The sequence below is a fragment of the Centrocercus urophasianus genome, unplaced genomic scaffold (assembly GCF_019232065.1).
Source record: "Centrocercus urophasianus isolate 14NV4802_14NV808 unplaced genomic scaffold, USGS_Curo_1.0 seq_19, whole genome shotgun sequence".
Lineage (NCBI taxonomy): Eukaryota > Metazoa > Chordata > Aves > Galliformes > Phasianidae > Centrocercus > Centrocercus urophasianus.
The window spans coordinates 9,988,340-10,015,887 of NW_024884744.1; the positions used below are offsets into that span (position 1 = coordinate 9,988,340).

General features: G+C 44.9%; 2 protein-coding genes across 2 annotated transcripts in view; one reads left to right on the forward strand and one right to left on the reverse strand.

The window, feature by feature from the left end:
• On the reverse strand, positions 1-3,942 carry TMEM207 (transmembrane protein 207). The gene is made up of 5 exons (XM_042820873.1): positions 3,868-3,942; positions 2,046-2,083; positions 1,594-1,638; positions 1,026-1,165; positions 1-146 (listed from the first exon to the last, which is right to left on the reverse strand). Exons 1-5 carry the CDS (start codon positions 3,940-3,942, stop codon positions 1-3), a joined length of 444 nt encoding a protein of 147 aa, XP_042676807.1.
• A 23,197-nt stretch (positions 3,943-27,139) lies between these two features.
• The window catches only part of LOC122161414 (interleukin 1 receptor accessory protein), a 40,098-nt gene continuing 39,689 nt past the window's right edge, over positions 27,140-27,548 (forward strand). Inside the window, exon 1 of the mRNA XM_042820847.1 lies at positions 27,140-27,163. The gene's annotated coding sequence lies outside the window, so the exon portion shown is untranslated. The remainder of the gene's footprint in view (positions 27,164-27,548) is intronic.

The following is a 27,548-nucleotide window of genomic DNA, read 5'->3' on the forward strand; positions in this document are numbered from 1 at the left end:
CTAGTGTTTATTTTCCTTCATTATGTCCTCATAAGATGGAGGCAACTCAGTTCCCCCAGGGCTGAGCTGCAGGGCAGGAGAGGACCTCTCCACGTTCACGCAGGTGCTTGGAGATCTGGCAAATGGGCACTGAGGGGCTTCACTCGCTGGGGAGAAAGCAAAACAGTAAATGTAGAGCAGGCAGAGAAGGACAAGCTCTGGGGAAAGAGGGGTGAGCTGGGGATGAGCTGTCAAACCACTCGGAAACAAGAAAGGCATGGGTGTGATTCGTGAATCACAAAGCCTCTCACCAAAGCCTCTCAAACTCCAGATGTTAGAAGTGAGAACTGAGGAATCTGGGTGGGTTTGGGTGGATCCTCCCCATGGAGACGTAGCTCATGACCACCCAGAAAGCAGGCAGTTCTTCCTCTGGGAAGGGCTTAGCTTAATCATAGAATGAGCTTTATTCCTCTTGGAGAGGCTGGTGCCTGGACCAGCCTGCTGGCAGTATTCCAGGTCAGCTCTGGGCATTACACACAGTCCTTATAGCCCCTTCCCCAAATTCTGGATGTTTCTAGGGGAATGTGGGGGTGGTTACTGCAATAAGCAGCATCTACCAAGAAACTTTCCTGACAGATATCAGCCCATTGAGATACCTGCTGGGATGGCTTATATTGACCAGGGAGGTGAGAAATTCAATTCGCATAATGGGAGGGGCCGCCAGGTGCCAAGGAGAAGGTCCCTCATCCCTCCAGTGTCAGAATGGCCAAGCCCCAACTTGGCATCTTTGGGACATATAGACATACACGGACAGCACTGGGTTCAGCTGAAGGTTTGGCTGGGGAAAAAAACGTGGATGTGACTCGCTTAAGCCCTCCAATCTATGGTGCAATCATCAACCCAAGGTGCCCAGCTTGGGCACTGCACTGTTCACCCAGATGCAGCCTGGTTGCCACTCACAGCTGGCCACCTCGTGCTGGGTTTTGGATGGAACCAGCAGGTAGGGGACCAGTGGGATCTTTCAGGAGGCAGGAAGTAGGACTAACCACAGAAAGCATCTGAGCTGCTGAGTGCAAAGACGGCCAGAGTGCGTGGTTGGAGGCTGCTCTTCCACTTCAGCCAGCACTGCAGGCAGCAGCAGATCCCACAGGACAGGAGCAGGGCCAGAAGAAACAGTGTCAGGAACCTGAGGCAGAGGCAGCAGGAGAGGAACAGTTCCATCACCATCTGCGGGCAGCACCAACAGATGGCTGCGTGTCTTCAAATTAACATATTCATTAATGTATTTTGCAAATAGCTGTTAAATGTTGCATTTTCTCCATCAGTGTGCTGGACATGATCAAAGTCCCGGGAAACCAACATCTCTCAGTGATGAGTGCTGTCTGGAATTCAAGCGTTTCTCCCAGAAATCATTCATCAGGTTTGCCCGTCTCTGTTGTCAGTGTACAGTGAAGCTATGGATTAATGACTCCCATTAGTCAGTAAAGACAGAATACAGGGACAACCCAGGAGCAATGCTCTCCAGCTCTCTGTCTCTCTTAATGCCTTTCTCTCATATATCCATCACGTAATATTATTTGCCAGCTTTCTCTCTGGAACAGATCTGAAACTTACCACACATACCAGCTGCTAAAGTTTTCATCGTTCTGCTTGATGCACCTAACAAGGGAAAATAAAAAGAAGCTTCAGTCCAATGTATATGAACCAGATAGTTTCCAATGCTTTTCCATCAGCATGAAGAAATGCATCACCAGTAAGCGCATGACTGAGAACTTTTCCTCCATCGAGGGAGCAGGATCACAAGTTTAGATGGGAGCAGAAGCTGATGATATGCATATGACTGGTTTGCCATTCAACAGCAGCACCCACCACCTGTGTTTTTTGCTGAAAAAGCAGGGGAACAAAGAGCTGCTGGCTTCCCTTTTCACTCTGGGAAGGAAAGCCATTGCTGGAAGCCTGCAGTAGGAGTGGGTGGGAATCACAGAATCACAGAATTGTAGGGGTTGGAAGGGACCTCCAGAGATCATCGAGTCCAACCCCCAAAGCACAGAGATACATACACTCACCTCTCACCAGGCTCACAGTCGGGCTCAGAGCCTGCTGGCTGAAAACATACATGGAAATCAGAGAGGGCAAATCATACTTTTTGTTGTTGTTCCGTTTGAAATCACTGTAATGACCAATTTTGTCTTGGAGCGGGAAGTTGGAGGGAAGAGCAATAGAAGTGCAACTGCATGGGTGAAATTGCTCCTCTCCCTGCTCCCATCCCCGTGTGTCCGTGCTCTGAGCCACTATTGAAATCAGGGGGTAATCTCCCCAGCAGCTCGATAAATTCAATAGTTTGAAGATGAAAGCTAGAGCAAGGGGAACGCTCTTCCTTTTATGTGCAAAGGGAAGGCTGAGAGCTGGGAGAGGAGCAGTGTCAGAGATCTGCTTACAGAGCTGGGCTCCATTCTTCAGAAATGTCAGCTGAAGAATTTCCTGTGCCTAATTACTGGTTTGCAGCTATTTTCCAGTAGGTAATTGTGAATGTAGCTGTAAATTGGGGCTGTTGCGACTGGACATGTGCTCTCCCTTGCATTTTTCTATTTCTGGATAGTAGTGGTGCATCATTCCCAGAGTCACGTTTCAGGTATGTGTATTCACAATTGCAAATATGTGTACCCGAAACTTGTTCTTCAGGTATGTTTTCTACTTTCTGCTCAAGCAAGTTTACTTTTGTAAGCCTTGTTGACCTTAGCTTCAGTTTCAGATTATCTAGGCAAAAAGTAACCGGACTGGTTCATCAGCAAGATTAAACCCAATTCAATCTTCAGACAATCTTTAGACAATTTGCATTAGGTGTGTTACAACATTTCAAGCTTTGCTACGAAAAAAAAAACCCTTCAGATCAGATATAGAATTGCAAGAACACCAAGAAAAAATAAACAAGATGGAAGAGCTAAGATGTATTTCTTGGAAAAATGTATCAACATAATTTATAAACCATTGTATTACTTGGATTTCTATCTTTATAAGCCTGAAGGGTGCAGAGATTTCTGTCTTTGAGTGAAGCTAGAAAGCTCTGTTGAAGATTAGAAATTTGTACCAAATATGTATATTTGAGAGGTTTCATGTTATGTCTCTAATTAACAGGACTTCTTGTAAAGAGCAAGAAATCACAGATCTCTATAGTCCATTTAATCCTGTGCACACTGTCTTTGCTGTGATGGGGGCACAATCAGCCCCTCGTTTCGCCAGAGCTCTGTAGGTATAATGAGTCTCTCATTATCTGTGGAATTTCACGAGCGGCTGAAACCTGAATGAGGAAGAGGGAAAAAAACAGAAGCTTCAAAATGAACTCTTCCAGACGTGTCCTTTGAAAATTGAGCTAATTTGCTGTGTCACACATGCACCCTGGTGCAGAATATTTTAATTTTTTTGCACTTCAGCTGGTTATTAGAATAACAGGTCAAAACCAGACAGCCGATTGCTGCAATTGCGTGCGCCCTGAGTATTCTTCATGGCTGAATGACAACCTTTGGGCTCTCCTTTATCATTCTCCAAACTACTTCAGCCCCACTACCATCGCATGGTTGAGCTGCAGCAAAGTGCATCTCTCTGGGTCAGTAATCCATCAATGCAGCCAAACGCCCACCCTTGCTGCTGAAGACTTGTGCTCTTCCATTTCAGTAACCATAGAGAGAATAAAAAATTAAGGTATTAAAGCTTTCTCTTCTTTACTTGGAAATGATGTGAATATTAAACCTACCTCAAATTTACCAGGTCACCCCACCAAGAAAGAAGTCAGTTGAAAGGAAAGGATACTGATTAAACTCAATAAAAATTGAATCCTCCCCCCAGCAAAACTCCTAACATCTTGCTGGTTGCACTGAAGGGTTTGGTTACCTGGAAGAAGATAAAATACGGAACTCCAGCTTCCATGATCCATGAAGTGAAACACAAAACTCTGGGTCTCTGCATCACTAACTGAAGAGATGCAGGAAGAGCTTTGTTTGTGGCAGCGGTTTGGAGCTTTTAAAACTTCTCTGCACATTGTGCCTTTGACCACAGAGCACGCTGCCCAAAGGCTTCACACCCTTTGGAAATTACTGCTAGCCAGGAAACAAACTTAGGGTTTGCATGGACACACTTTAATTGCTGCTACAAGTTAAATGAACACTAGTTTGAGGTCAACACCTTGCAGGTGTTTTGGCATTTTCATAGGTGTTTACAAATTCCTGTTGCTGAATCTTAGTTCCATATTAACCTGCGGCTGTTTTTAGCGGAACCTTCTACAAACAAAGAAGCACCAGATTTTGTGGATATGCTTTCATTACATGGTGCCTTTAGCTGCAATTCTGTCACTGCAGGAAGAGCAATGCTGCCTTCAAGCCTCTGTGCACTGCGCCTCTGATCTCAGCATGAAGTCAGCCTCTATCCAACCCACCTCTACCAGCACCACCACTGCTGCATGCAGCTGCTGGGGTTGGTTGCAGAAGACAATGCATCAGGAAAAGGCATACCTGAAGTGGTTTTCATGAATACCAAATTTTGTTGCAAGCACTGATTTCGCACTGACTGATAGCTACACCTGGATCATGTCGTTAAAACTGGGATGGAACACAGTTTGCATTGAATCTCTGATCACCACAAAGCGGGGATGATGCTAGGTTGTTTGGTAGCCAATAATAGGTTGTCACGGAAGCTTACAGCCCGTGGCCGAGACGCACCATTAGCTACGGCTCTTCCAGGTTTAACACAAAGAGTGTTGCTGTGAATATGTTTACCAGTCGCTCCTGAAGTTAAGCATTATGTTGTGGTGCCATTACTTCAGTAATGATTGACAGAGCTAAGCTGATCTTGAGGTATGTCTCCATGGTTTTTCCTCAGCGAAGAGGTCAAGATTTCTAACCGACTCTGATACATGTGCTCAAGCCAGGTTTGATATTTATTTTTAGTGCTTTGCATAAAGCCTGGTCTTCTCAAACACGCACTTCAGCTCACTGCTAATTAAAGGCAAGCTGCTGAAATGATGCCTTCTGAGAAAGCACCTCTCTTAATGCTGCTAAGTAGATGCACTACACAATATAAATGGCCTGAGCGTGTTGTTGCCTTCATTCAGTCCAATCCTTTTTGATTTTGTTCAACAGTGAAATGCCAAACCAATTTCTTATCTGTTTTCTAAAAAGAAAAAGACCCCGCAGTATAAAAATGTGCAAAGCCGTGCTGGGAACCTTGTGACTCTTACAATTTCAGGCTTCAAAGAGATCATCCATCAGCGCACTAATTTCAGATTTCTTCCTCTCGCAATTACTTCCCTCAAAGCTCCCTCCTGTGCTCCAGTGAGATGCCTCTGTCTGCGTGCCAATGCCAGAGCCCAGAGTGCTTCCAATTTACAGCTACCCAATGCATCATCCACAGTACTTAGAGGGGCAGGTACTACGATTAGCTCTCAGTACTGAAAAATAATGCATAGCTTCCGTTCTTGGTCTTGGTTTCTAGAAGAAAAGGGAAAAAATTGAATTTCGTCACTTTCGCCAATTTCGCCAGGTTCCTGGCTTAGAGGCAAGCATTTGTTGGTCCCATACAGAGGTTTCTAATGAGCAGGCTAGGACCTGACACAATGCTGAGAGGAGCTCTGCACTGAGTCCTGTGGGAAGCTATGATTCCTCCTACCAACTCCCTGTCCTCTGCTTTCTGCCATGATGCTGCCTTTGGGGCTTTGCAGTACCAAGAGACTCTTCTTCTGGGTAGCCTTGTGTCCGGGGCTATTTCCAGTCTGAGGGATTCATCCAGACTTTTTATTATTTACCTCTGTAAGAATATATATACATATGCATTTATCTACCCATGCATACATATGAGTGGATACGTAGAAAAAATTTCTCCTCAGCCACTTTCTGACAAAAAGTTGGGCATCTCCTTCCTCCCCAGCCAGTTACCTCACCTCATCAATGGACTTTGGAGGCTGCTCTCTGATAGGTGTTAACTTGTGGCCATTAGCTTAAAAATCTGTTATTTCTTCATCACCTTACATGGTTGCTAGGTGACAAATGCATCTCCCCGACAGCAGCGGGGGCTATTGGAGCATACGGCAATTTATGACTGTCCATTATCTCTTTTGCTTAAAGTGCCTGTGCCTTTTGATGGAAGAAGATGTACGACTCCAGGATCACCTAAAGGATGATTAGAGTTTCTGCAGAAACTGCCTCTACTGGTTGGCTCTTGCTGGGCTCCATGAGAGGGGATGCAAGAGTGAAAGACAGGAGGAATCTGGGGAGGATCACACCTGGCAGGGCCAAGCTCAGATTAGCAGACTGAATGTCAGGAACTTAGCTCACTCTTGCATGTATGTGCCCTGTAAGAGTGGTCCTACCTTATTTGCTTGAGCGTCATGATTATTTTCACTCATACTTCTGTTTTGAGACAAAGTTGCTAGAAACAAACTGGGGACCTCTGGATTCTGGTGAGAGGTGGAGGTGATTTATCAATGAACAGGAGTCCACTCAGAACCCTTAAGACCTGATAAGCCCAGCTAGCAGTTTAAGCCCATTTAAATCTCCTCATCAGCCTTCAGAGCATTTGGTGTTTGCTAGTGATGCCTTCCAAGAAAGCAGGCACCTTGCTGCAGTCTGACCTCCCACAAGGGTCCAGAATGGGGTCATGACTTTTCCAGTAAGGAAATTAAGAAAAGAGAAGCAGAAAAGGGAGAAGTGGATCTGACATAAATACAGAATTTAGGAAGGATGACCAGGATGGAGAAAACAGGAATGAAATATGATGTGCAAGGAAGATGAGGAAAGGCAGGACAGCCTGGAGTCAACCAACAGTAGTTAATTAAGCATGTGTTGGCTTTTTTTTATGTCTCAGTGTTTTCATATCACTGCCACAATCAGTTTTTCCTGCAGCCCAAGTCCCCTGGGAGCTTTCACCTCCCTGCTAGGCTTTGCTGCTGTGCTTGGCTTGATCTTTGCTTTTCCAGCTGTGTTCCTGGTGTCTGGTTCAGCCAGGCTGCAATCATCCTTCCCATTCTGTTCTTGGAAGATTCAGGGCTGTTAAATTCAGATTAATGCAAGGGTAACAGGGAGGATCAGGTGGTGAACATTGCCTCCATTTAACAAGAGAACTAAAGGAGCTTGGTTCTGATTCTCACAGAATGAAAGCTGTGAAGACCTGCTTGCTCCCTACAAACTCACTGAGATGGATAAACCAGTACTAGGGAGAACTGGCATGGGGACAAAGGGGAGCAAGCCAGCCATGGGTGAATGGAGGCTGGAAGGGCAGGGAACATGCAGAGCAGTGGGGTTGTGCAGCATCTTGTCTGTGGGAGGAACGTGAGATGGAAGTCACTGAGATGTAACCATTTCAGCAGGACTGACCTGAGGAGTCCTTTCCCATCCCATGGAAGTTACCCCAGTTGGTTCTTAGAACCCCAGACCAACATGTACGGAAGTCAGCAGAGACTGCTCCAGTCTTGTGCGAGCTGAGCAGGATGAACTCCTTACCACAAGCCCTGGTAGAGCTGGCATAACTTGATGTCTTTCAGAAGGATTATAGCTCATTGCTGCTCACTGATGAATGTGGCCCTTTGTGAGCCTGTGCGGGGGATGTGCTGCACAGGGGGAAGGAAGAACTTCGGGCACTCATTTAAATGAGTGCAAACAAGGACAACGTTGTTCTGCCGCATCTTCCCCAGGAGCAAGGCTCTGCAGGTCACCCTCACATCTGAGTCGCTTGCTGCTGTTCCTGGCAGTCCAAAGCAGCCTGGCAGTGTGGCTGAGTGCACCAGCAGAGAAGGGGGAGTGGTGAAGGATTTTGCGTGGCAGAAAGCTAAAGGAAAAGGAATTTGCTTTTAAGTTCGTTATTCACAAAAGGGATTTCTCCTGCAGGTGAGTGCATGTTGCAGACAAGGGCGAACCTCCTTGAAGACAACAGAAAGCTGTCTTCAACATTTAAGTGTCCATGGAGTCCCCAGATCCTTAATTTGCACTTTTATGGAAGTTCAAACTAGAAAACTGCCCAAAGTATAAAGTTCACTGAACTGTTGTGAGAAACAGCTGCAAATTTTTCCAGATACTCCTGTACCAGCCCTGTAATGAACACCTGAGAAATAGGTACTGCAACAACTGAAATATTGGGCACATATAAAAGAGTTTAGGCAGGAAGTCTTGCTCTGATTTACCAGGACAAGCAGCTTTTATAAGTGCACCTTTGCAACATGTGTCTTGTGTATGCCTACAACTCTGGTACTGACTCTGCTCCCACAGTGAAAAAAGAAAGGTAAGAATTGAGGAAAGTGTTTTTTTCTCCCCTTTCAGTGAGAATTGTTCTGAAAACTTCAATTGCACCCTGAGAAATAAAAAATTGTCAAGATAACAGGACTTGGGCTCAGCCTGGAAGTTGTTTGGTTTTATTTCATGTAGAATCATAGAATCATTAAGGTTAGAGAAGAACACTAAGATCATGCAGTCCAACCTCAACCCATTCCACCATCCCTACTGACCACGTCCCTCAGTGCCCCATCTCCACAGCTCTTGGACACCTCCAGGGACAGTGACTCCCCCACCTCCCTGGGCAGCCTGTGCCAGTGCGCTGCCGTTCTTTTTGAGAATGATTTTTTCCTTACATCCAACCTGAAACTCCTTTACATAGAAAGTGGGAGACTTCAATACTCAGAATTACATTATAAGATTTAGTGCAGTTGAGGAATGAATGGCAGTTTGGCTTCTCTTATTCCTAGCTTGGACATTAGGACTTGAGATAACTCCCAACTCTGTCACCAGTTTTGCACATAGCCACTTCTGTGTATTACAGCTCAACCAGAAAAACATGAGAGACCCTTCTTCCATCCTACAAGTTCTCCTGATGGCTCTCCTTCCACAGGGTACGTCAGAGATCAGTTCAAAAGACTGTATAACACTTGAGACTTGGTAATATAAAAGCAGAAGTGGGCATAAAGTTGATAAAACCAAAAGGAGCTTGAATAAAGAGAAAAATTGAGTATACCAGAAATGAAAACACAGTAATCACCAGCAGAAATTTTCCCTTCAAGGTTTCTGATATGAAACTGGGGCTGCTTGAGGCTACTTGAATTCCAAAGTCTGCTGCTGTGCCTTTGTGCTCAAACAGGTCCTTTTACTTTTAATCAGTAGAAACTGCATTTGTACTTTAAACATTAGAAGTGGTATTTGCGCTTAAATTCTTTTTTTCTTAATTTCTCACTCTCTCATTTTTTTTTTCTTTATTTTTGTTACTCTGCTGCCAGGAGAGAAGAAATTACAGTTAAAAAATTAAATGCCTTTTGTATTTTAATCCGTGTAATTTACTTAGCTGCAGGAAGTAAAAAGACAAAAGGAGAATAAATTGCTTGAAAGCAGATAGAGGCTTCATTTTTTCCTTCTTTTGAGTTACTGATATCACACTGGACACCACATGGGAGGTTTTGGCTGGGAAATTAGCATGAGAATATCTGGCACATCCTGAAACACATTTTCGAGTCAATTTTCCAGGCAGAACCACTTAGCAATGAAGGCTGAAATACATTATGGCTGCAGGTCATTAGCAGCTGGCATGTGCTCTATGTCACTGTGAAAGCCCTCTGTGTGGGGCTTTGCCCTGTTGCAGGGGCTATGTATGTGCCCTCCAATGAGGATAACTGCTGCCCTTTCAGCCTCATGCTTCCCCAGCTCTTCCAGATACTTATTGGTTATTGCCATGGCCGTGGCCATGTCCTCCATCTTCAGTTTTTGCCAGGTATCATTTATGGGCTTATTTAGAGTTGCTGGGAGGTCTTAGCCTGTCCCCAATCCTCCTGAGCAGAGCTTTCAGATCCTCCTTTCTTGCAAGCAGAAAGCAGCTCAGGACAAGCTGCAGCCAAATAGCTGCAAACCCAGAAACAGGGAGGATTTCTATCAGTATTTATGGATTCAAGAAATGCAACTACAGCAAGCTGCTCTCTGACTTTCCCCTTGTTACAGGTAAAAATTCAGATGTTCTGCTTGGAACATGATGAGCTGATGCGTGGGGTGGGATGCTGGGACCATCCTGCCTCATGCTCCCTAGGCAGAATTAAGCAGCATGGGCAGGACTAGGGTGGGGACGCTTTATTTTCTGTCCAGCCATGGGCATGCTTCCTTCATGACCTGTTCCTTGCACCTCACCCTTTGATTTCTTCACTGACTCTTGGAGCTGCTCTCTGAATTTCCCGCTGGCCAAGCAGCATCTTCCTAGCAAGAAGGGGGAAATGCCTAGGAAAGACAAATGTGGAACTGCTGCTGCACCACCTCACCCTCAGTCCATCCAGCACTTCACAAATATTGGTTGGACCCAGTCCTATAAGAGACAAAGAAAATATTTAGGCTTATGTGCCTTTTGGGATGCTTGGTTACAGCATCCAGGGATCTGGTGGCAGTGCTGGGCCTGGACTGCAGGAGTCTTGAGGCTCAGCTTCACACATGAATCATCACCTCTTGCATACCCAAAAGGCTTTCTAGGGGAACATTTTCTTCTTGGACCACCTGGCAAAAATCTGAGTGTCAGCTCCTGCAATGGAGGATGCTGCACCAAAGGCCCACCTCTGCACCGGCCACAGCCAAGGAGAGAAAAGTGGTTCCCAAATGGAGCACAACCATCTGTGAATTTACTATTCCTTCTCAAATGCTAATTAGTTATTTACATAAAACTTTGGAACATTTTAATGAGTTGCGTTAATTTAGAATTCACAGAAAGAGAGCTATAAAAGTCTATTATATGGGATGCTTATTCAAATGAAGCTTGAAATGGCACATGGCGATGTATTCACAAATCTCCTGCCAAAACAGATTTGGAGCAAGGCAGCCCAAGATGTGTGTTTCTGCCAGGCTAGGTACAGCTGAGGAGCCAGCCTTGCTCTGGGTGATGGCCCTCTCCCACTTGAGATTTGAACCCAACAGCTCCATGAGCGCTCATTTTGTCTCAGCATCACTGTATGTGACATGTCCTAGGCGGCCTACACGAGTGGGTGAATGGCCATAAGCTAATTCTTTCTGGGTGGTTACCTGTCAAGCACACAGACCCACTAATAGGAGAGCGGAGTTTATTTTGTGGTTGAACTCCATCGTGTCTGGTAAGACAGATATTTCCCTGCTGTTGGGCCACACATAATTCTTTTTCTCTCTCCCTCCCCATCCAAGAAGGACCAAGCTCACCTTGCATAACTCATGGAAGCATTAAGGATTCTGTCTTCTCTGCTTGGTCAGCTGTTTTTCCTGAACTTGTAGAAAGTCACTGTTATGTTTCAGAGCGCTTGAGAAGGCTCAAAACACACTACAAAGATCCACCTGTTTTTGGAGCCATGAGAATGGGACTGATGGATAGAGATGCAGTGTGAATGGGCACCATAGGCAGCAAACCACTCCTGCCTGTGCTCCCCTGCTCCCACTGTGTGTCCATGCACTGCTCCTCTGCCATCCTGCACTGGTAATAAGGCAAAATGTGCTGCTCCTGCCTTAGCTGGACCTTTTCTTTCTTGAGGCTGGAGAAAGATTTCTTTTCATCAAGTTCTTCCTTTCCCCAGCACTAAATTCAATTAAAGCAAAGCTGCCTGTATGTGGCTAGACTGATAACTCTGTAAATCCATCTGCCTCCAGTTCTTACAGAATCTAAATTACACCATCACCATTAATCCCAAGATAGAGTAATGCACAAACAGCTATATAAAATAAGGGACACTCTGCCCTAAGACTTCATCTGACAGGGAAAATTGTTTTCTACATAAAATACAACACATGTTATCTCTTGAGGTTGAAGACGATTCAATAAACCTAGAATTGCCCCAGGTGTGTTTTTTGCATGGAGACCATCTTCCCTGAAGGACAGTAAGTTCCAGCATCATGTCAGCATGTGATAGGGCAGCAGTCTGCATGAAGAGCTTAAAGACAGCATGGAGCAGGGGCAACATGATGCTCCATTTAAAACGCTACATACAGAGCTCGCTAGTGGTGAAATTAAAGTGAGACAGAGTGACAACCTCTGCTCAGTGGCATAACAACTGCTCTCTTGGGGATAATAGGAAGTCTAGGAGTATTTTTGTGTCATTTACCAAAAGTAAATAGAAACGCCAACAGTGGAAGTGTTGCACTGAAGTAATTCCACTCCACTAAAATCAGTGGGTCAGCTGAGCTTCGTATCCTTGTTTGGCACCCCATGCCTTTTGCAATCTCTCAGGCAAATAATGCTAGAAAGACCATGCTTTCAAACCAGAAGAGAGGTTTTGGCTGCATATGGACCAAGGACATCTGTCACATCACAGAGGTGTTGGAAAATATAAGTCACTGCCCCTGGAGAGCTAGGATCAAAGATTTGTTGAGAAAGACAAGGAGTGACTCTCAGGAGCAAATAAACTTTTCATTAACCTACAAGTTTTGCTTGCAGGATAAGAAGGAATAAGTCCTGCTGCAAAACCTGTTAAGAAGGGGAGAGGAAAATACTTTCATGTCTGTGTTGTCAGGGCAGGCAGATAGAAAAGTTAGCATAGAGATGGAGAAATTCAACCAGATACAGATGGGCTAAACTGGACATGGCTGCTTCCATTGCCAATTTTTATGGCTCCAGGAGAAAGGCTTATGGCATAACCCAAGACTCTGCCGTCCCATGGGAACAGATTTGGTGGATGTCAGATGGGATTGTTGTTTCATTCTGAAGATAATCTTTTGAAAATCATTGCCATTCTCAAGGCAAAATGTTAAACATTTTGTGGCCAAGAATTTGCTTGATAGAAACAACAGAAAGAAATGAAGCTAGAAGGCAGAGGCAGCCAACTGGCAGGTAGTTCACTGGTGTCAAATACTTTAATCCAACCTTCTAAAGCTCATCAAAAGATTTTACAGCCAGTGTGTAAATGCCCTGTGAAATACAAGGCTGCTGGATATTATTGAGGACAAGAGCACAATTCTGAAAGGAGTTGGACATGTTTGTGGAAAAGGAGGATTTACAGAACAAATGTGTGTTTTTTGGAAAGCCTTTCTATGCTGATGCATAAACTTGATTCACATTAACAGAGATGAAGAAGAAACATAACTTGAATTCTCTCCCTTCACTTTCCTTTGGTCATTGTGAGAACTGGGATGCCAGAACTGTGCTCAGCAGAGCAATCCCTATTTCCAACGTTAGGCTCCTGCTGTTTATTCAGAGCTCGTCCATTGACCCATATTCCTGTCACAAACTGATGAAGCACACATGTCAGAAGGACTGCCTGAGATGTAAAGCAGTCAGTGAAAAGGAAAAGGCAACTGGAGGGTATAAAACAAGTAGTTTTTTACTAGCGACTTCATGGTGATGAAGCTGGGAGTTATGGCAGGGCAGTGGCACATGTCAGGATAGTCTGAAGGAAATAAATGATTGGAAAGCTCAGCCCAGGGAAAGCATCTGCAGTCCTGCTCTGGCTGCAGCACTGATCCCTCGCTCTGAGTGTGCAGAGAGAGGAGGCTCCCAGGAAAGGTAGGCATTGTGTGGGAAGGGAGAGCAGATCTAATTCCATCAGAAAGCAGTTCTGCAAAGCTTGTGTATTCAGATACTGAAGAATTGCTCTTGGCAGATAGCAAATGCACATCACATCCTGTAAATCTTTCCTAAAAGGGCATCACAGATTAATCTCTCTGCTGGAGTTCTTTTTTTTTTTTCTTTTCTTTTTTTTTTTCTTTTTTCCAGATCATCATTTATCAATTTAATTTAACATTACTTCAGTTGCTAAGGAGCCATGATTGGAAACCTGAACCAAACAGGTTTGAACACTAATGCCTGGTCAGCAAATGGGAAAATATTCAAATAATCAAGCTGAAATCTATTTTCTCCAGCCACATTGTGCTCAGAGACATGGAAATGCTCCCTGTTATATATAATAACACTGTTTATTAGTGGAAGGTTGGAGAGAATAGCAGAATCACAAAAGGTTCAATAAAAGTGACATGCAAATTAATCTCATTAGGCTTGAAATTGAACTGCTTTCCTCTCTCCTGGCAGAGATAACTCAAGGATACCATAATTACCTGTGTCTCTGTACTGCATTTTGTAGCATGATGCTTCTGCTACATACCATAATGCAGTAAATTTCCATCATGCCATTGATGGGAAGAGAAACATTTACTCGGTGCTATGTGAAATGATGACTAAAACTTCGGGGAGTATTTTGGGAAGGGACGTTGAGTGGAGATCTTTATTAGGTTACTGGGTCATCGTGAACTCCAGAAATGGAGAAATTTTGATCATCTTTCCCAGAAGGTGCACAATGGAGGCTGTGGCACCGCGCTGAAGCTTCATGTGGGGTCACCTGAAGAGACTCAAGCCCCTGGATGGAGCAAAGCAGAGAGACAGTAGTTTTTCCAGGTGAGTATTTTTCAAAGAAAAGGATAAAGACCTGTTTCTAATAAGCTTCTGCAACATAGATAATAAATAAGCAATATGATATCTGTACACAGACACGCACACATACACACACGCGTTATGAAGTGCTCTTTTTCACTCATTAATTCTGTTCTCAGTTAGAAAATCACAGCTGAAAACAATCACTTCTTTATGGAAATAAAGAGTTTTCTGATTTTTTTTTTTTTTAATTTTTCCACTTTTTGGGGAAAAAAAATGGAGAAATGAAGGCCATAGCCATTTTGTTTCAAAAGAGTGAAAAAGACATTTTGAAAAAGGAAGGAAAGAAAAGAGCTGATTGATTTCTATATTTGTAACCTATTTTTATAAATTTTGATTTTGTAACAGTATTTTTCAGAACCTAACTATGTTTTTCAGTTCAACTCTTGCATAGATCTTCCAATAAACCCATCAACATTGCATTGGGAGTGCTTCAGCATGAAACCAGGAGAGGATGCTTGTCAGAAAATAGGCAAAATGCCCCAAATTGGATTTGGAGTGGGCTTAGACCAATACTTCACTGGTTTGATTCATGCCCAAAGCCAGACATTTCCCAGTTCTTCCAGGCACAGCTCTGTCTGCCAGCTGGGCAGGTGGGCACAAGCCATCACTCTGCTCACCCCATGATGATCACAGGAAGTCCCACGTCTGCCCCAGCACTTCCACTTCTCTATTGCATCCTCAGACCACTTCCCACGATCCTTTAAGCAATAAGCTTTGGTCTGATATCGCATAATCTGTTAAGCACATAGAAATCAGGAAGACCAGGCTAATTTTTCCCTTCTACCAGCAGAACAAGTTCAATGTTACTGCCTGATAAAAGATGTAACTTAAAAAAATCAGATGTTTCTCCTTAGGAGGGGAAAATCAGATGCTCCTTAGCATTTTAAGTGACTTTAAGTCCATGTTTCCTGCAGTTTTCCTGGCCTTTTGCAACATCCCCCAACTTCATTTCTGGTCTTAAACAATAAAGATGAAATCAATCATTAAAAGCTCTTGGAAATTTAATCAATCATCCGGTGCTTTTGGAATAAAGCACTTCTAAGTACTTGCATTTACTAAATAACATTAGGTCACGATGATGAAGTATCAGTGCTTGTATCCTTAGTCCCCAGCTTCTTGCAGGGAACACAAGACAGAGCTGTCTCTGCCTCATAGCACTTCACAAAGTTCAGCCATGGACACTGTAGCACAGCACAGCGATGGGAGGAGGAAAGCACGGAGCTTCCACATTTCTCTAGGCTAGTCTTACAGGTTAATAGCAAGGGGACAATGGATTTCTTAAGTTAGTGCCTTGCATATTAAACTCCGTGTTGAATGCAGGGCTGGAGTGTTGCTTGTTTGGTTACAGAAACTCGCAGCAGCTGATTTTATCCACAATGCCACCAAAATTTATCTACCTCACGTCTGGAGAGTTGTTTCAGGAAGAGATGACAGATGCTGCTAGCAATAACAAAAGCACATGCCCTTTGGAAATACAACCGAGATGCAAACAACTTGATGAGCTGCTTCCAGAAGTACCAGCACACCTGGCTGCAGGGAGAGAATCATTCAGATCTGCTCCCTAGGGATCCCTGTGGGTGAGGAGCCTGGTGGGACTTCCCAGCTGTGTCACAGTGGGGGCATGTAGTGGTGCTTTGGGCTCATAGCAATGCGTATGGCTTGGTGCAATGCTTGTTCTGTGGACCCCTTGACAGTGATCTGCAGAGCTCTGCAGGGCCAAACAGGGGTTCACCAGGAGCTCAGTTAACCACAGCATTTGTTGTAAATGCTTTCAGGAGGGACTGAACTTGATGCTGTGGTCAAGTTGTTGGCGGTGTCTTCCTCCTCATAAATACGTGCTGAATATTTTGAACCAATCTTCCTTAAACTATAGATTCTTCCCTTCGGATCATTCCCTAGTGACATTTTGTTCTTTACATTGAAAGAAACTGCTTCCTCATCCAAAAAATGAAATGCCTTCCAGAATGGCCTAATAAAACCAAGCTCTCTCCCCATCTGCCACCAGGCAGGAGCCATTTCAGCAGCCTGCAGGGGCCATACCACTGCTTTGTCACAAGAGCATCCCGCTGCATGCTCTTCCCCTGCATGTTTCTTTTGCTTGGGTGTGTAATTAAATATGTGTTACTCTTGCTGTATAAAAAACGGTACTTGTGCTTGCCCTTATCTTGAAAAATAATGTTTAAGGTTAAGATCATGTTTAAACAACAAGCATTTTTCTTTTAATTAAGATTCATTCAGGCTCCCATCTGTAGTCTAAGCTATGAAGTCCTAATGAATGGATAGCCTAATTATGGTCATTCTGTAATTGAAATAATGGTGTGCCTCAGAACAAGACTATTACACTGCCAGATAATGAACTAATGAGCTCCAAAGGAGGACTAACGAAGCCCTGTTAAAGACTTGCAGTTCTTTTGAGGACGTGTCAGCTTGCAAACACCTCGTTGTAGTATTCAGACATGTAACATAATATATAGCATGACATGTCCAAAGATTTATATCTAGGTGTTGGTAATGGCTGCAGCCAAAGCACTTGCCAAAAAGCACAGGAATCAATTATTAATACAAGACAGAAGAAAATAAGCCAGAGGAGGCTGCATGAAATGATGTAGGAGACAGATTAAGTGTATAAAAGGGGAAGTCAGTGGGAGTCAACACCAGGAGAAACGATCAACATCTGCTACAATATTGGTCCCATCAGATGAAACCTGCTCCTTCCACTCTTTGATTGATGAAATATGCTTGGCTCCGATATTTTTTCTTGCCTAAATGACCAGCCCTAATCATGAGCTCCACACATTGCTGCTCTCTCCATCGTTCAGCCGGTCAGGAAAGAAAAGATAATTACAGAATGTTTGTTTTGTAATTGTCTGATTCTATTTTGGAATTTGCTTCTGCTGCTAACGAATGTGACTCCATTATGTCATTTATCATGCGAACAGTCAGGTTGAAGAACATTTCAAATCAGAACCTATTTTGGTTTGCATGAGATATAACCCCACAGAACGACTGACAGCATGTGCGAGCAGAAAAACTCCATGCCTGCAAATGATAGGTGATGTGATTTCACAGGATAAAAAACTTAAGGAGGTCTCTTCTTTTTACCAGCAGAGAAGAGTGCTCAAGGGGAAGGCAAAAGTTGCAGCCCCAGATTCATCCTCATGAGGAAATGCAGATTACAGTTTGTTAAATTGGTTTGCTGGGAGACTTCTCCATAGAAAACTGCCACGTACTGCAAGGTAGAAAATTTATTTAGAGCTTGAACTTGCTAAATAGACTCTAAAGTTACATTAAGTACGGAGGAAAGATGTTGCAATTATAACTCAGATGAAGCAAGACCAAGAAACCAGCTCAAAGGAGGCCCAGGCAGACAGGTACAGATAGATCTGGGTAGGAACATGGAGTCACAGCTCTTGTCCAAACACCTCCCTCCTCACACAGCCATACACAGAATTCCCTGAGTTACAGTGTAGCACCAGGTAGGTAGCATTTCTTCTAATTTAATCTGACCCACGCTCTCATTCATTAGGATAGATTCTCACATATCTTCACTGTGCTATGTCCAGGAGTCTTGCTGGGTGAACCCAAACGTGGTGGCTTGTGCTCATCCAGGAGATCCAGGAGCACACAGCTGTGTGAGAACAAACTGAATGTTTTTTTTCTAAGTGTATTTTTGACCTTAAAATAATTTGTTAACTGATTGCACAACCTTGGGGTTGAGAAACTTACCTCAGGGGACTGGTCAAAGCAAAAATATCCATTTTAATAGGGTATCTACCCAGTAATAGTGCAACAGAAGTTGTTTGACAATACTTTAGTTAATATATTGAAGGCTGTAGGTGACTAATAATAGCAGGCTATTTTTTTTTCCCCTAGAAATATGAAAGTAAAAAAAAAAAAAAAAAAAAAGATGGTTTAGAGAGACCAAAACTATTTATAAACTGAAGAAGAATTCAGTGAAGAGTTTTGACTAAAAAGGAGTGGAGGGGAGAATTTTAATGTTCTGGAAATAGAAGAAAAATCTTAAAGAAAAAAAAAAAACCCAGAAATTTAAAGTATTTTTAATGGTTTTTAAGAGTTTAGTAGCTCATATGAAAGAATACCTTTGATGCAGATGGAATGAAGATTTCATGTGTGATGGGATGGACAATGTTGCTTTGAAAAGTCCTCTAACTTCAGCCTTCTGAGGATGGCTCCCTCTGTACTCAGTGCTGGTGAGGCTGCACCTCAAATATCGTGTTCAGTTTTGGGCTCCTCAATACAAGAAAGACTTTGATGGGTTGTAGTGTGTCCAGAGGAGGGCAAAGGAGATGTGAAGGGTCTGGAGCACAAGTCTTATGGGGAGCAGCTGAGGGAATTGTGATTGTTCAGTCCAGAGAAGGGGAGGCTCAGTTATCGCTCTTTTACAACTCTCTGAAAGATCTCAGCCTCTTCTCCCGGGTAACAGTGGTAGGATGAGAGGGAATGGCCTCAAGTTGCACCAGGGGAGATTCAGGTTGGAAATTTCTTCTCAGAAAGGATGGTGGTGCATTGGCTGCCTAGGGAGGCGGTGGGGTCACTGTCCATGGAGATGTTCAGGAATCGTGGAGATGCGGCACTGAGGGACGTGGTCAGTGCACATGGTGTGATAGGTTGATGGTTGGATTAGGTGAGCTTAGTGGTCTACTCCAACCTTAATGTTTCTGTGGTTCAGTGATTCTGTGACGGGCAGAGGCCTTCAGCTCACCCAGGACCTGTCATCCGTGCCCTGCTCAAAGAAATAATAACACAGGGCAGTTTAAATGAGAAAATAATAGAGCACTGAGTATGATCTCAGGCTTTATTTGCTCTCCATTTCAGCCAATTACCCTCCTCCAAAGTTTATCTGTCATGTTGTGAGGACAAAGTATTATACCCACGAGATGGTTTAACTCTCAGCCTTCCAAGCAAGTCTCCACATTGCTAGTTAATTACTTGGGAGCTCCAGGGCCAAGGCTGCCTTGTGACTCTGCATCTCCCAGCTGATGGCTTTGTGCCACCAGGCAAGCATCTCGAGGTTCCAGGATGCCTTGTGCCCCTGTGAAATTCAAGTTCATTCTTTTTCTGCTCCCCTCGCTTCCTCCTTGCTAATTTATGACTTGCTAACAAATGCATTGCTCTTGATTCCCTCCTCTTCAGTGATCTTTAAGATCTCTCATTTCATACGGAAAAGGCAGGTGGGTGATCTGCTTCCAAAAAAGAAGAGTTCCCATAAGCGTGGCTTGTGTCTTCAGGCTGCCTATATTTCTATCCAATTTCCCTTGACTTAATTCAGTCTTTTTCTGTCAAATTACACAGCGGTAATTAACTGCCCTAACCAAAGCAGCTTCCTCAAAGGTGCCCACATTCCTGTGAGAGCTGTAGGTTGCCGTACCCACACACGCAGGCAGCATCCTTTCATCATTCTGCACACAAACTGAGTACTTCCTCTGCTGATCTTTACAGCTGTTCTCTGAATGCCATCCACAATTAATGAAATATTCCTGTGGCTTCACCCCATCCTACAAAAAACGTTGTCCAACCTTTTTATATGCTAGGAGGTTAATAATATTTATTGCACCTTGATGAATTTTGGCTCAGTTCTTCTTCCTGCTACAGGAAAGAAAATAGTCTTGAACACTGTTGATTTTCCCTTGAAGACAGAAGTGGAACCTCAGAACTGGAAGTTACCCTGCGTATCCCTACGTCTTCTCTTCTGCTTTCACAGAGCTCAAGATGATATTTATAATCCCACCGATTTCCATTTAAAAATTGATTGCTTTTTTAGGCTATTTTATGGCAGATACCAGGGCTCTGCTCCGGAATCATTCCTCCCTGGTGCTTCAGGGGGAAGGAATGATGGGGTGGGTTCAGCAGAAGCCGCCCCCACCCTCTACTGAGATGCACCAGCACATCTCCCTGTGTGCTCCTGCACTGATGTTGGCCTGGAGCAGCTGCACTGAGCTGCTCTAACACATGGGAAATCAATAGTAGTTGGGGTGGGAGGAATTAAAGCATGATCCTGGTAATTGTGCAAATGCAAATTTATTACTCCAGAGTCTTCTCTAATGTAAATCCAGAGAGGTCAATGGAGTTAAAGCAAAACTGGCCATTCTGCTTTTTCTGTTCTGCTTATTTTTATAATGATGGATTGTAGCTATTGAGAGAAAGGAAATTTCAATGCCTGGAATTACACTAACGGGGGAAATGAACTGCAAGGATGCCAGGAATCATTCTTTGTGCAGATGGGTGTTCTACCTGACGACAGAGCTGGACAATGCCAGAACTTCCACCAGTACGAACTGCTGCAACTCCGTTAGTACAGGAGCAGAGTCCTGCCCCTTGGTTACAATATGCCAGCCTGTTATGGAGGAATTCCCAGTCTAGGGAAGCAGAGCCATCTCTGTACATCCATAGCCTTGCTAACCTGCAGGTACCCCGTCCATATACAGCGTAGGGTTTTCTGCAGATTTTGAGTTTGCTGTTGCTTGTGTAACCTTTCTTGGTGTTACACACAAGTGTTGTTTTCCTTAAGAAATCCTTTATTTATGCACAGATAAACTGAAAGTCTAAAGGTTAATGTTGCTTCATCGCTGTTAAAGTGAAATCAAAGATTTAAAAGGCCATTCTGCAGAATGATGTTGCGTTTCTAGGGGAAAAAAATAAACTGTTATTGATTATAATAATATGCTTTTGGAATGTGCTAATGGATTTTTTCATTCCCCATATGATGTTCTCTTTTTTTTTTTCCATAAGCATTGCAGTTCATTATGGGAAAGCTACTCAGAAAAGCTGGGTTTTGTTCAGAGAGAAAAAAAAAGGTTATTGAAAGAACTAATAGAACATCAAAACACCTATATAAGCATATGTGAAAACAGGAAGAGGTTTCACAACTAAATGTGATGTCTGAAGGCTTTTCCTTCTTTCGTATGTTCTTCGAAATTGACTCAGGGAATATACTGCATTACTTCAGTGTCTTTTCCCTTTGTGTTGGTCAAGAGCAGCTCTGTCAGTGAGCCATCAGACAGAGGAGCGTGGTGTCTGGAAACAACTCCAGAGACCACTCTGTGTAGAAATATCTAGTGATAGGAAACTGGCCAGACAGCCAAGGCTGTACTCAGACTATCTGGCTTTATTAATCTGCTGACAGCCCACTGCTTCCTGCTGGTACCTGTGAGCAAGCAAGGTGAGTTGCAGCTAATTAATGGCAGGGCTAGGGACTTTTCAAAGGCTGACTGAGACAGATGCTGCTCTGTGAAACACCCACCAACCCCGCTGAAGGGTCCCTACAAATGCCATGGTCTGACAATTGATGCCAATGGGGGGTGTTTGAATGTGCTGCGTGGATGGATGTTCATGCATCCTAAACCCAAACTGTGTCCTGGTGTGTAGGCGTGGGTCAGATACCTGCCAAACGCGTTGAAACCTTTGGCAGGATGAGGAGATAATCTCCATTGCTGATTTGAAGTGCTTTAGTTTGTATGAAACACAGACTCACAGGAGTGGAAAATCTCTCTGGCCTTAGGCAGTATCAAAACATTTGTGACAGAAATTTGAATGGACTTAGGTGCAAGTCATGTAAGGTCAAGTTTCCTTTTGTGAACTGTTTGCGTTAGCAGTGCTCCCACCGTGGCAACACGGGGGAAGAGATGCTAACGACATTTAGCACATGAGCATGGACAACAGCTATTTGCTACATCCCCAGGAATAAATGGAGATGAACTCACAACGAAGCCGTGCTTCCAACCCCTCCTCACTCTTCAAGGCTGTTGCAGAGGCTCATGCAATGTGCTTCACTGGGGAGCAAGGCAATTTGAGATCTGGTTTGGACACGGCCAACATGGCAAATAACACATGGGATGTGTTAGTGAAGGCGATCTGACTCTGAAACAGTTGCAGCTTGTTGTGCATTTCAGCAAAGGAGAAGCACTCACCTGTCTGAAAGCCACGTGTGCCTGCATGACCAGCACAGGCTCCTCATTGGAAAATGCTCCCAGCAGAATATATGCATCCCTTGCACGTGTGTGCTGGTGAACTCCGCTTCCTCGACAGAAGCAGATGGGCAGCCCATGTGCTGCTATGCTAGCAGTGTCTGTCATTCTCTGGTTCTTCTCTGTCCTGTATCTCAGGTTATCAGGCGTGCTCTTCTCAACGCCATTTAAAATGTAGGTGTAAAACACAGAAGGCACGTTCATTTATAACTACACAGACTATAATTATATGTAGTCTAGGGCTTGTTTCCTGAACTGGGAAGGAGGAAAAATGGGTTAGGTGGGTGTGAATAAAGTAGCAAGCGCGAACACGTCTTTTAGAGGTTATGAAACTGCCTTGGTCTCCCAGTATCAGAAATGCTGGCTAAGAACAAACGAATCAGAAAGCTTTATGCAGGCTGGGAGTTGGGGCAAACATGAGAGAACTGGGAGCTGACAGGAGAATAGTAACAAGTTTCTGGTCTAGCTGGGGAACTTATTGCTGGAAGCACGAATGGAGGAGAAATAAGAGGCCACTTCCACAGTTTAGTTAGGGAAAGATAAATGCAATCTTAGGATTAACAGGTGGGAAATTTCAGTGAGAAATGGGGAATTCAATGTCATTGTAAAAAGGCATCAGTGAGACCTCCTCCTGCTTAATGCTGTAACTGCTTCAGGTCATCCATATGCACTTCAAGATTAATTTAAACCAGAGCAGATTCAGAAAAGAGGTCCAAGGTGAATGGAGAGTGATTTAGGAAAGAAGATTGAAAAACCAGTCCTGAGGAGCTCGGAGAAAAAGGAGCCAAGAATGGTATCTATAAAAATCCTGGAGCGAGGAGCCGTGAGCGGAACAGCTTCTGAAATGGGAGCCAGTGCTTGTGCCAGAACACAAGGGAACAAACCAGTGATGGAAACGATGAGAAGGCTTCTGACCACCAGGGACATGGGCAGGACGAGCAACAGGCAGAAAACACAACCTGTTTTTAAGTTAGAGCATGGTCCTTTCCTCAAAGGGACTGCATGCCACTGTGCCTGATGTGACAGAGAAATAGGCTGCGTGATCCAGGCTTCTTGTGTGTTTCTAGCTCTAAATTGGCTAACAGGAATAGCAGCAAACAAAACAGCAGCAAACCATAGCCAATTTTGGCCAATTGCCACTGAAGTTCTGTGGAATATTTTCCCTGCAGTTGCAATACCAGCAGTTTCAATGTCTTGGCTCAACACAACACATCCAGCACATCCTCTGCTATTTAAGCCCCCTGCTGTGGTTTCACCTAATAATGCTACTCTTTGCTCCCTGCCCCAAAATTGTAGCACAATGCTGCTTTATTTTTGTGCTCAAAAATGTTTTCTATTTACTGAATTGCTCTTCAGACTGTAGTATAGTTCACTCTGGGGTGTAACTGTGTTGCATTTTAACCTGCACAGAAATAGCACGCACAAACATAGAGAAATGCTGGGAGAAAAACAGCAATACAAAAATAATCCTTATGACAGCACTGAGCCCAAGTGAGCAATATTACCCTCATTCTACAGTAGGGAATTGCTATATATATATATATATATGTTTTAAATCTATAAGGAATAGGAGTCTGAACCATTTCTTATGAAAACACAATAAGCAGGTGTGATTTGGGGCTTTGCTATCAGATGTAGCCTTAAAATAATATCTGGAAATTTGGCTTTGAACTCATGATCTGTTCAAGGGTATCCAATGTTGAATTCTAGCTTTCCATCAGCATCCAGGGAAATTGATGACATTGAGGTAAAAACCCTATTTGCATTGATGGAGTGAGGCTAGGATTTTGGAGTGGTGTGAATTTCTTAGGGTGTATGTGCAAGTGGCTGCTAACCTGCATTACTAGTATTGCAACAGTGCTTGGATCTTCCCAAATGAGAGTAATAACATGTCCTATCCCAGATCTGTATCTATGGATGGAATATATTGCAGTGAAGAAGGTAGCATTATTATTATTATTATTATTATTATTTAATTCTTCCAGAAACCACCAGAGCAGCTGAGTTACTCCCACATCTGCATTAAAAATCACGACTAAAATATGCAATCCTTTTGTTGTTTCATCTTCTGTGAGAAAAGTGGACTGTCTTGTTTCAACAAAAGATTTTAGGCATGTATTTCTCTGGAAGAACGCTGGAAAATGCGGCTCAAAAAATGTGCCTGGCTATTCCAGTTTTGTCTAAATTCAGTAATGCAGCTGAGTGTATGGATACTTAAAGTAGCTGTGGGGAGGATAGTGTGGATTCTGGTGCTGTGCAGGTAGCATGGAGAAAAACATGGGCTGATCTGCTGAAAGTGGGGTACATCAGTCTGCACAGAGCTCTGCCTTGTGATCTTGGGATGGCTTTGGGTGAGAGATGGCTTGAGTAGAGCTGACTCTAAGCAAAAGCCAAGTAGGCAGTTTTTCAAGGGCGTTCACCACTGGGACAAGCAAGCTGCTGAGACAAGAAACATTCTGCCTAATCTTGCTGTGCCAGAGGCCTGGAAAGCAAAGGGTAGAAAGGTGCAGGAGGAAGAACCGCTCCTTCACACACAGCCACTGATCCTCAGGGTGTGGAAAATAAGGGTGGTAAGTGGGGTGGGCTGAGGATTAGTCCCCTCTTTCACAGAGGCAGTGTGCATGCAGTGATCCCTCTTTGGCCTCAACACAGGGAACACAGGGATGTCCATGCCAGGCTGCAAGAGGTGGCCAAACCCTGCTCCCCAGCACAGGATTCTGCAGGGAAGCTTCTACGGGTAGAATGAAATGTGGTCTTCTGGATATTCTGGAGCCATGTCCTGGGGATAATGACCAAAGTCCTGCATTCAGTCTTACCTGGAAGCAATGCTACAGTGAAGAGTGCTAAAAGTGCTGCAGCTTTTTGAAGGGATTGAAGTTTCCCCAGCACCAAAGGCTTCGTGTCCAGACATACTGCTCTACTGTCAGGCTGCCAAGAGGTGACAGAAGCATGAACACAGCCAGGTCACCCCCTGGCAGGATGGGAGAGTGTCCTGGCGAGCCAGAGAGGAAGGAGATCTCTCCTCCCTGTACTACCACTGAAAGATGTGACAATGAACACACACCCAAATACCTTCTGGAACAGAAGGCTGATGCTGCTTTAGTGGTTAATGATAAAAATTATCTACCCTGAAGACACCTTGTGACAAATACTTTGTTCCACATTTTCCAGGCCAAGCACCTGGCCCAGCATCACCAGCTGCTCTGCTCTGCGTTATGCAGCCTTGCCTCAAGCACCGGGTGCAGTGTTGGGCACTGCAGTGTAAGGAGGACATAAAACTAGTAGAGAACACCAAAGGAAGGCTGTGACACTGGGGAATGGTCTGGAAGGAAAGGTAGAAGAGGAGTGGTGGAGGTCCCTTGGTTTGTCTAGCCCAGAGAAGTGCAGACCGAGGGGTGACATCATGGCAGCCTGCAGCTCCTCACAGGGAGCCCTGCTGTCTGGTGACGGTGACAACAACGGGGCTGGATGGAATGGCATGGAGCTGAGTGAGGGGAAGGTTGGGGAATGTTAAGGAAAGGTTCTGTACCAGAGGGCGGTGGGTACGGAACGTGCAGCACAGGACAGTGACACAGCCCCGAACTGCCTGAGTTCATTTGCATAATGCTCTCAGATCCATGGCTTGGATTTTGGATGGAGCTGCGTGGAGACTGCGGTTGGACTCGATGGTCTGCGTGAATCCCTTACAGCTCGGGATGTTCCGCCATTCTGCGATTACCGCACCGTCCAGCAAAACGCGCCGCGTGTCGGCGGGGGGCTGCACATCACCCCATGGCAGCCCCTTATCCTCACCGTGCCCGGCCCGCACGCCCCGCTCTGCCTCCCGCTGCGCGGAACTGCGAGCAGCTCGGGCCAGGAGAGGGAGCCATGCCCAAAGCGCGACCGCGTCCCCCGCCTCCTCCTCCCGGCAGCGGGACCCCGCGAGCGGCGAGAGGGACGGGGCGGAGCCGGGCCGTGCGGCCGGGGGCCGCGAAGGAGGACGAAGGAGAGAGCGCGAGGCGCGGAACGTGGCGGTGCGAGCCCTCCGCGTGCCCAGGTGAGACGCGGTGCTCGCGTGGGGGGGAACAGCGGGTGGGGAAGAGTGGCCCGGTCCGGCTCGACCCAACAGTGAACTTGCCCCACTCGAAGGGAAAGTTTTGGGGCTGAGGAGGCGGCTGTCGCTGCACGGCGTTGGGCATGAGATCGCGGTCGTTGCTATCCATCCGCTGCCAGCTTAGCAGGGTAATAACAAAATATGAAAATAAGGAAGGATAAGAAAAAAAAAAAAAAAAAAAAAGCGGAAATATTCGGCTGCGGTGGGGAAGCCGAGGTGCTGCTTCGCTGAGAGTCGTCCCCGCTCGGTGAGAGCTGCGGAAGGGGAGGAGAGGAGAGGGTAGGGAAGGGGGTCTCGGTGCGCGCTGCCCCCGGCTAAGTGCGGCCGGAGCTGAGGCTGCGGGAGCGCCGCGGTGCCCCGGCGGCTGCTGCTGCTGCGGCCGCTGCCCGGAGCGGTGCTGAAGTGGCCGCCTTTGGACCGGGGAGATTTGGGCATTCCGACCGCTACACGCGCTGATGGGTGCAACTTTAATTTTCGTCTGCATTTCAAATGCGTGAACCTGATGCAAGAATACGAGTAGGGAGAGGAAAGGGCACGGACTGAAGCCGTAGCGGGGGAAATAAAGTGCAAGAGACGCTTCCAGGAGAGCGGTGTGAGAGTGCCGGCAGCAGGCGTGCTTGCGGTCAGCTGTGCCCTGAGCGAGGCGTTCTGCGAGGCTGTGGAAACGGCTCAGAAAGGATCCACGAGGGCTCCAGCGTGTGCTATGTCGGTGCCACGTCCCTCGGTACGTTGCTGGGCTCATTGCTTGGGCTGTGTGCAGTGCTCAGCACCACAGGATCCTGAGCACAGGGCCTTGTGCTGAAAACCAGATAATAAATGCGCGCATCGTTCTGTCTCATCCTCTGCTTTGTGAATAGCTGGTTATAATGCACAGATAAAAAAAAATGCTCTGCTTTCTTTTGTGGATCTTCTTATTAAGTGCATTTAGTTTTGTTGTCATAGGAAAAGCTTTTTATTTCTCGATTTGGGAGATTGCAGCAACCTCCTTATCTTTATTATTATTATTATTACTATTATTATTATTTAATATTTAATATTTGCTATATCATTTAAAAGTACTTCTTTTTTTTTTTTTTTTTTTTTTTTTTTTTTTTTTTTTTTTTTTTTTT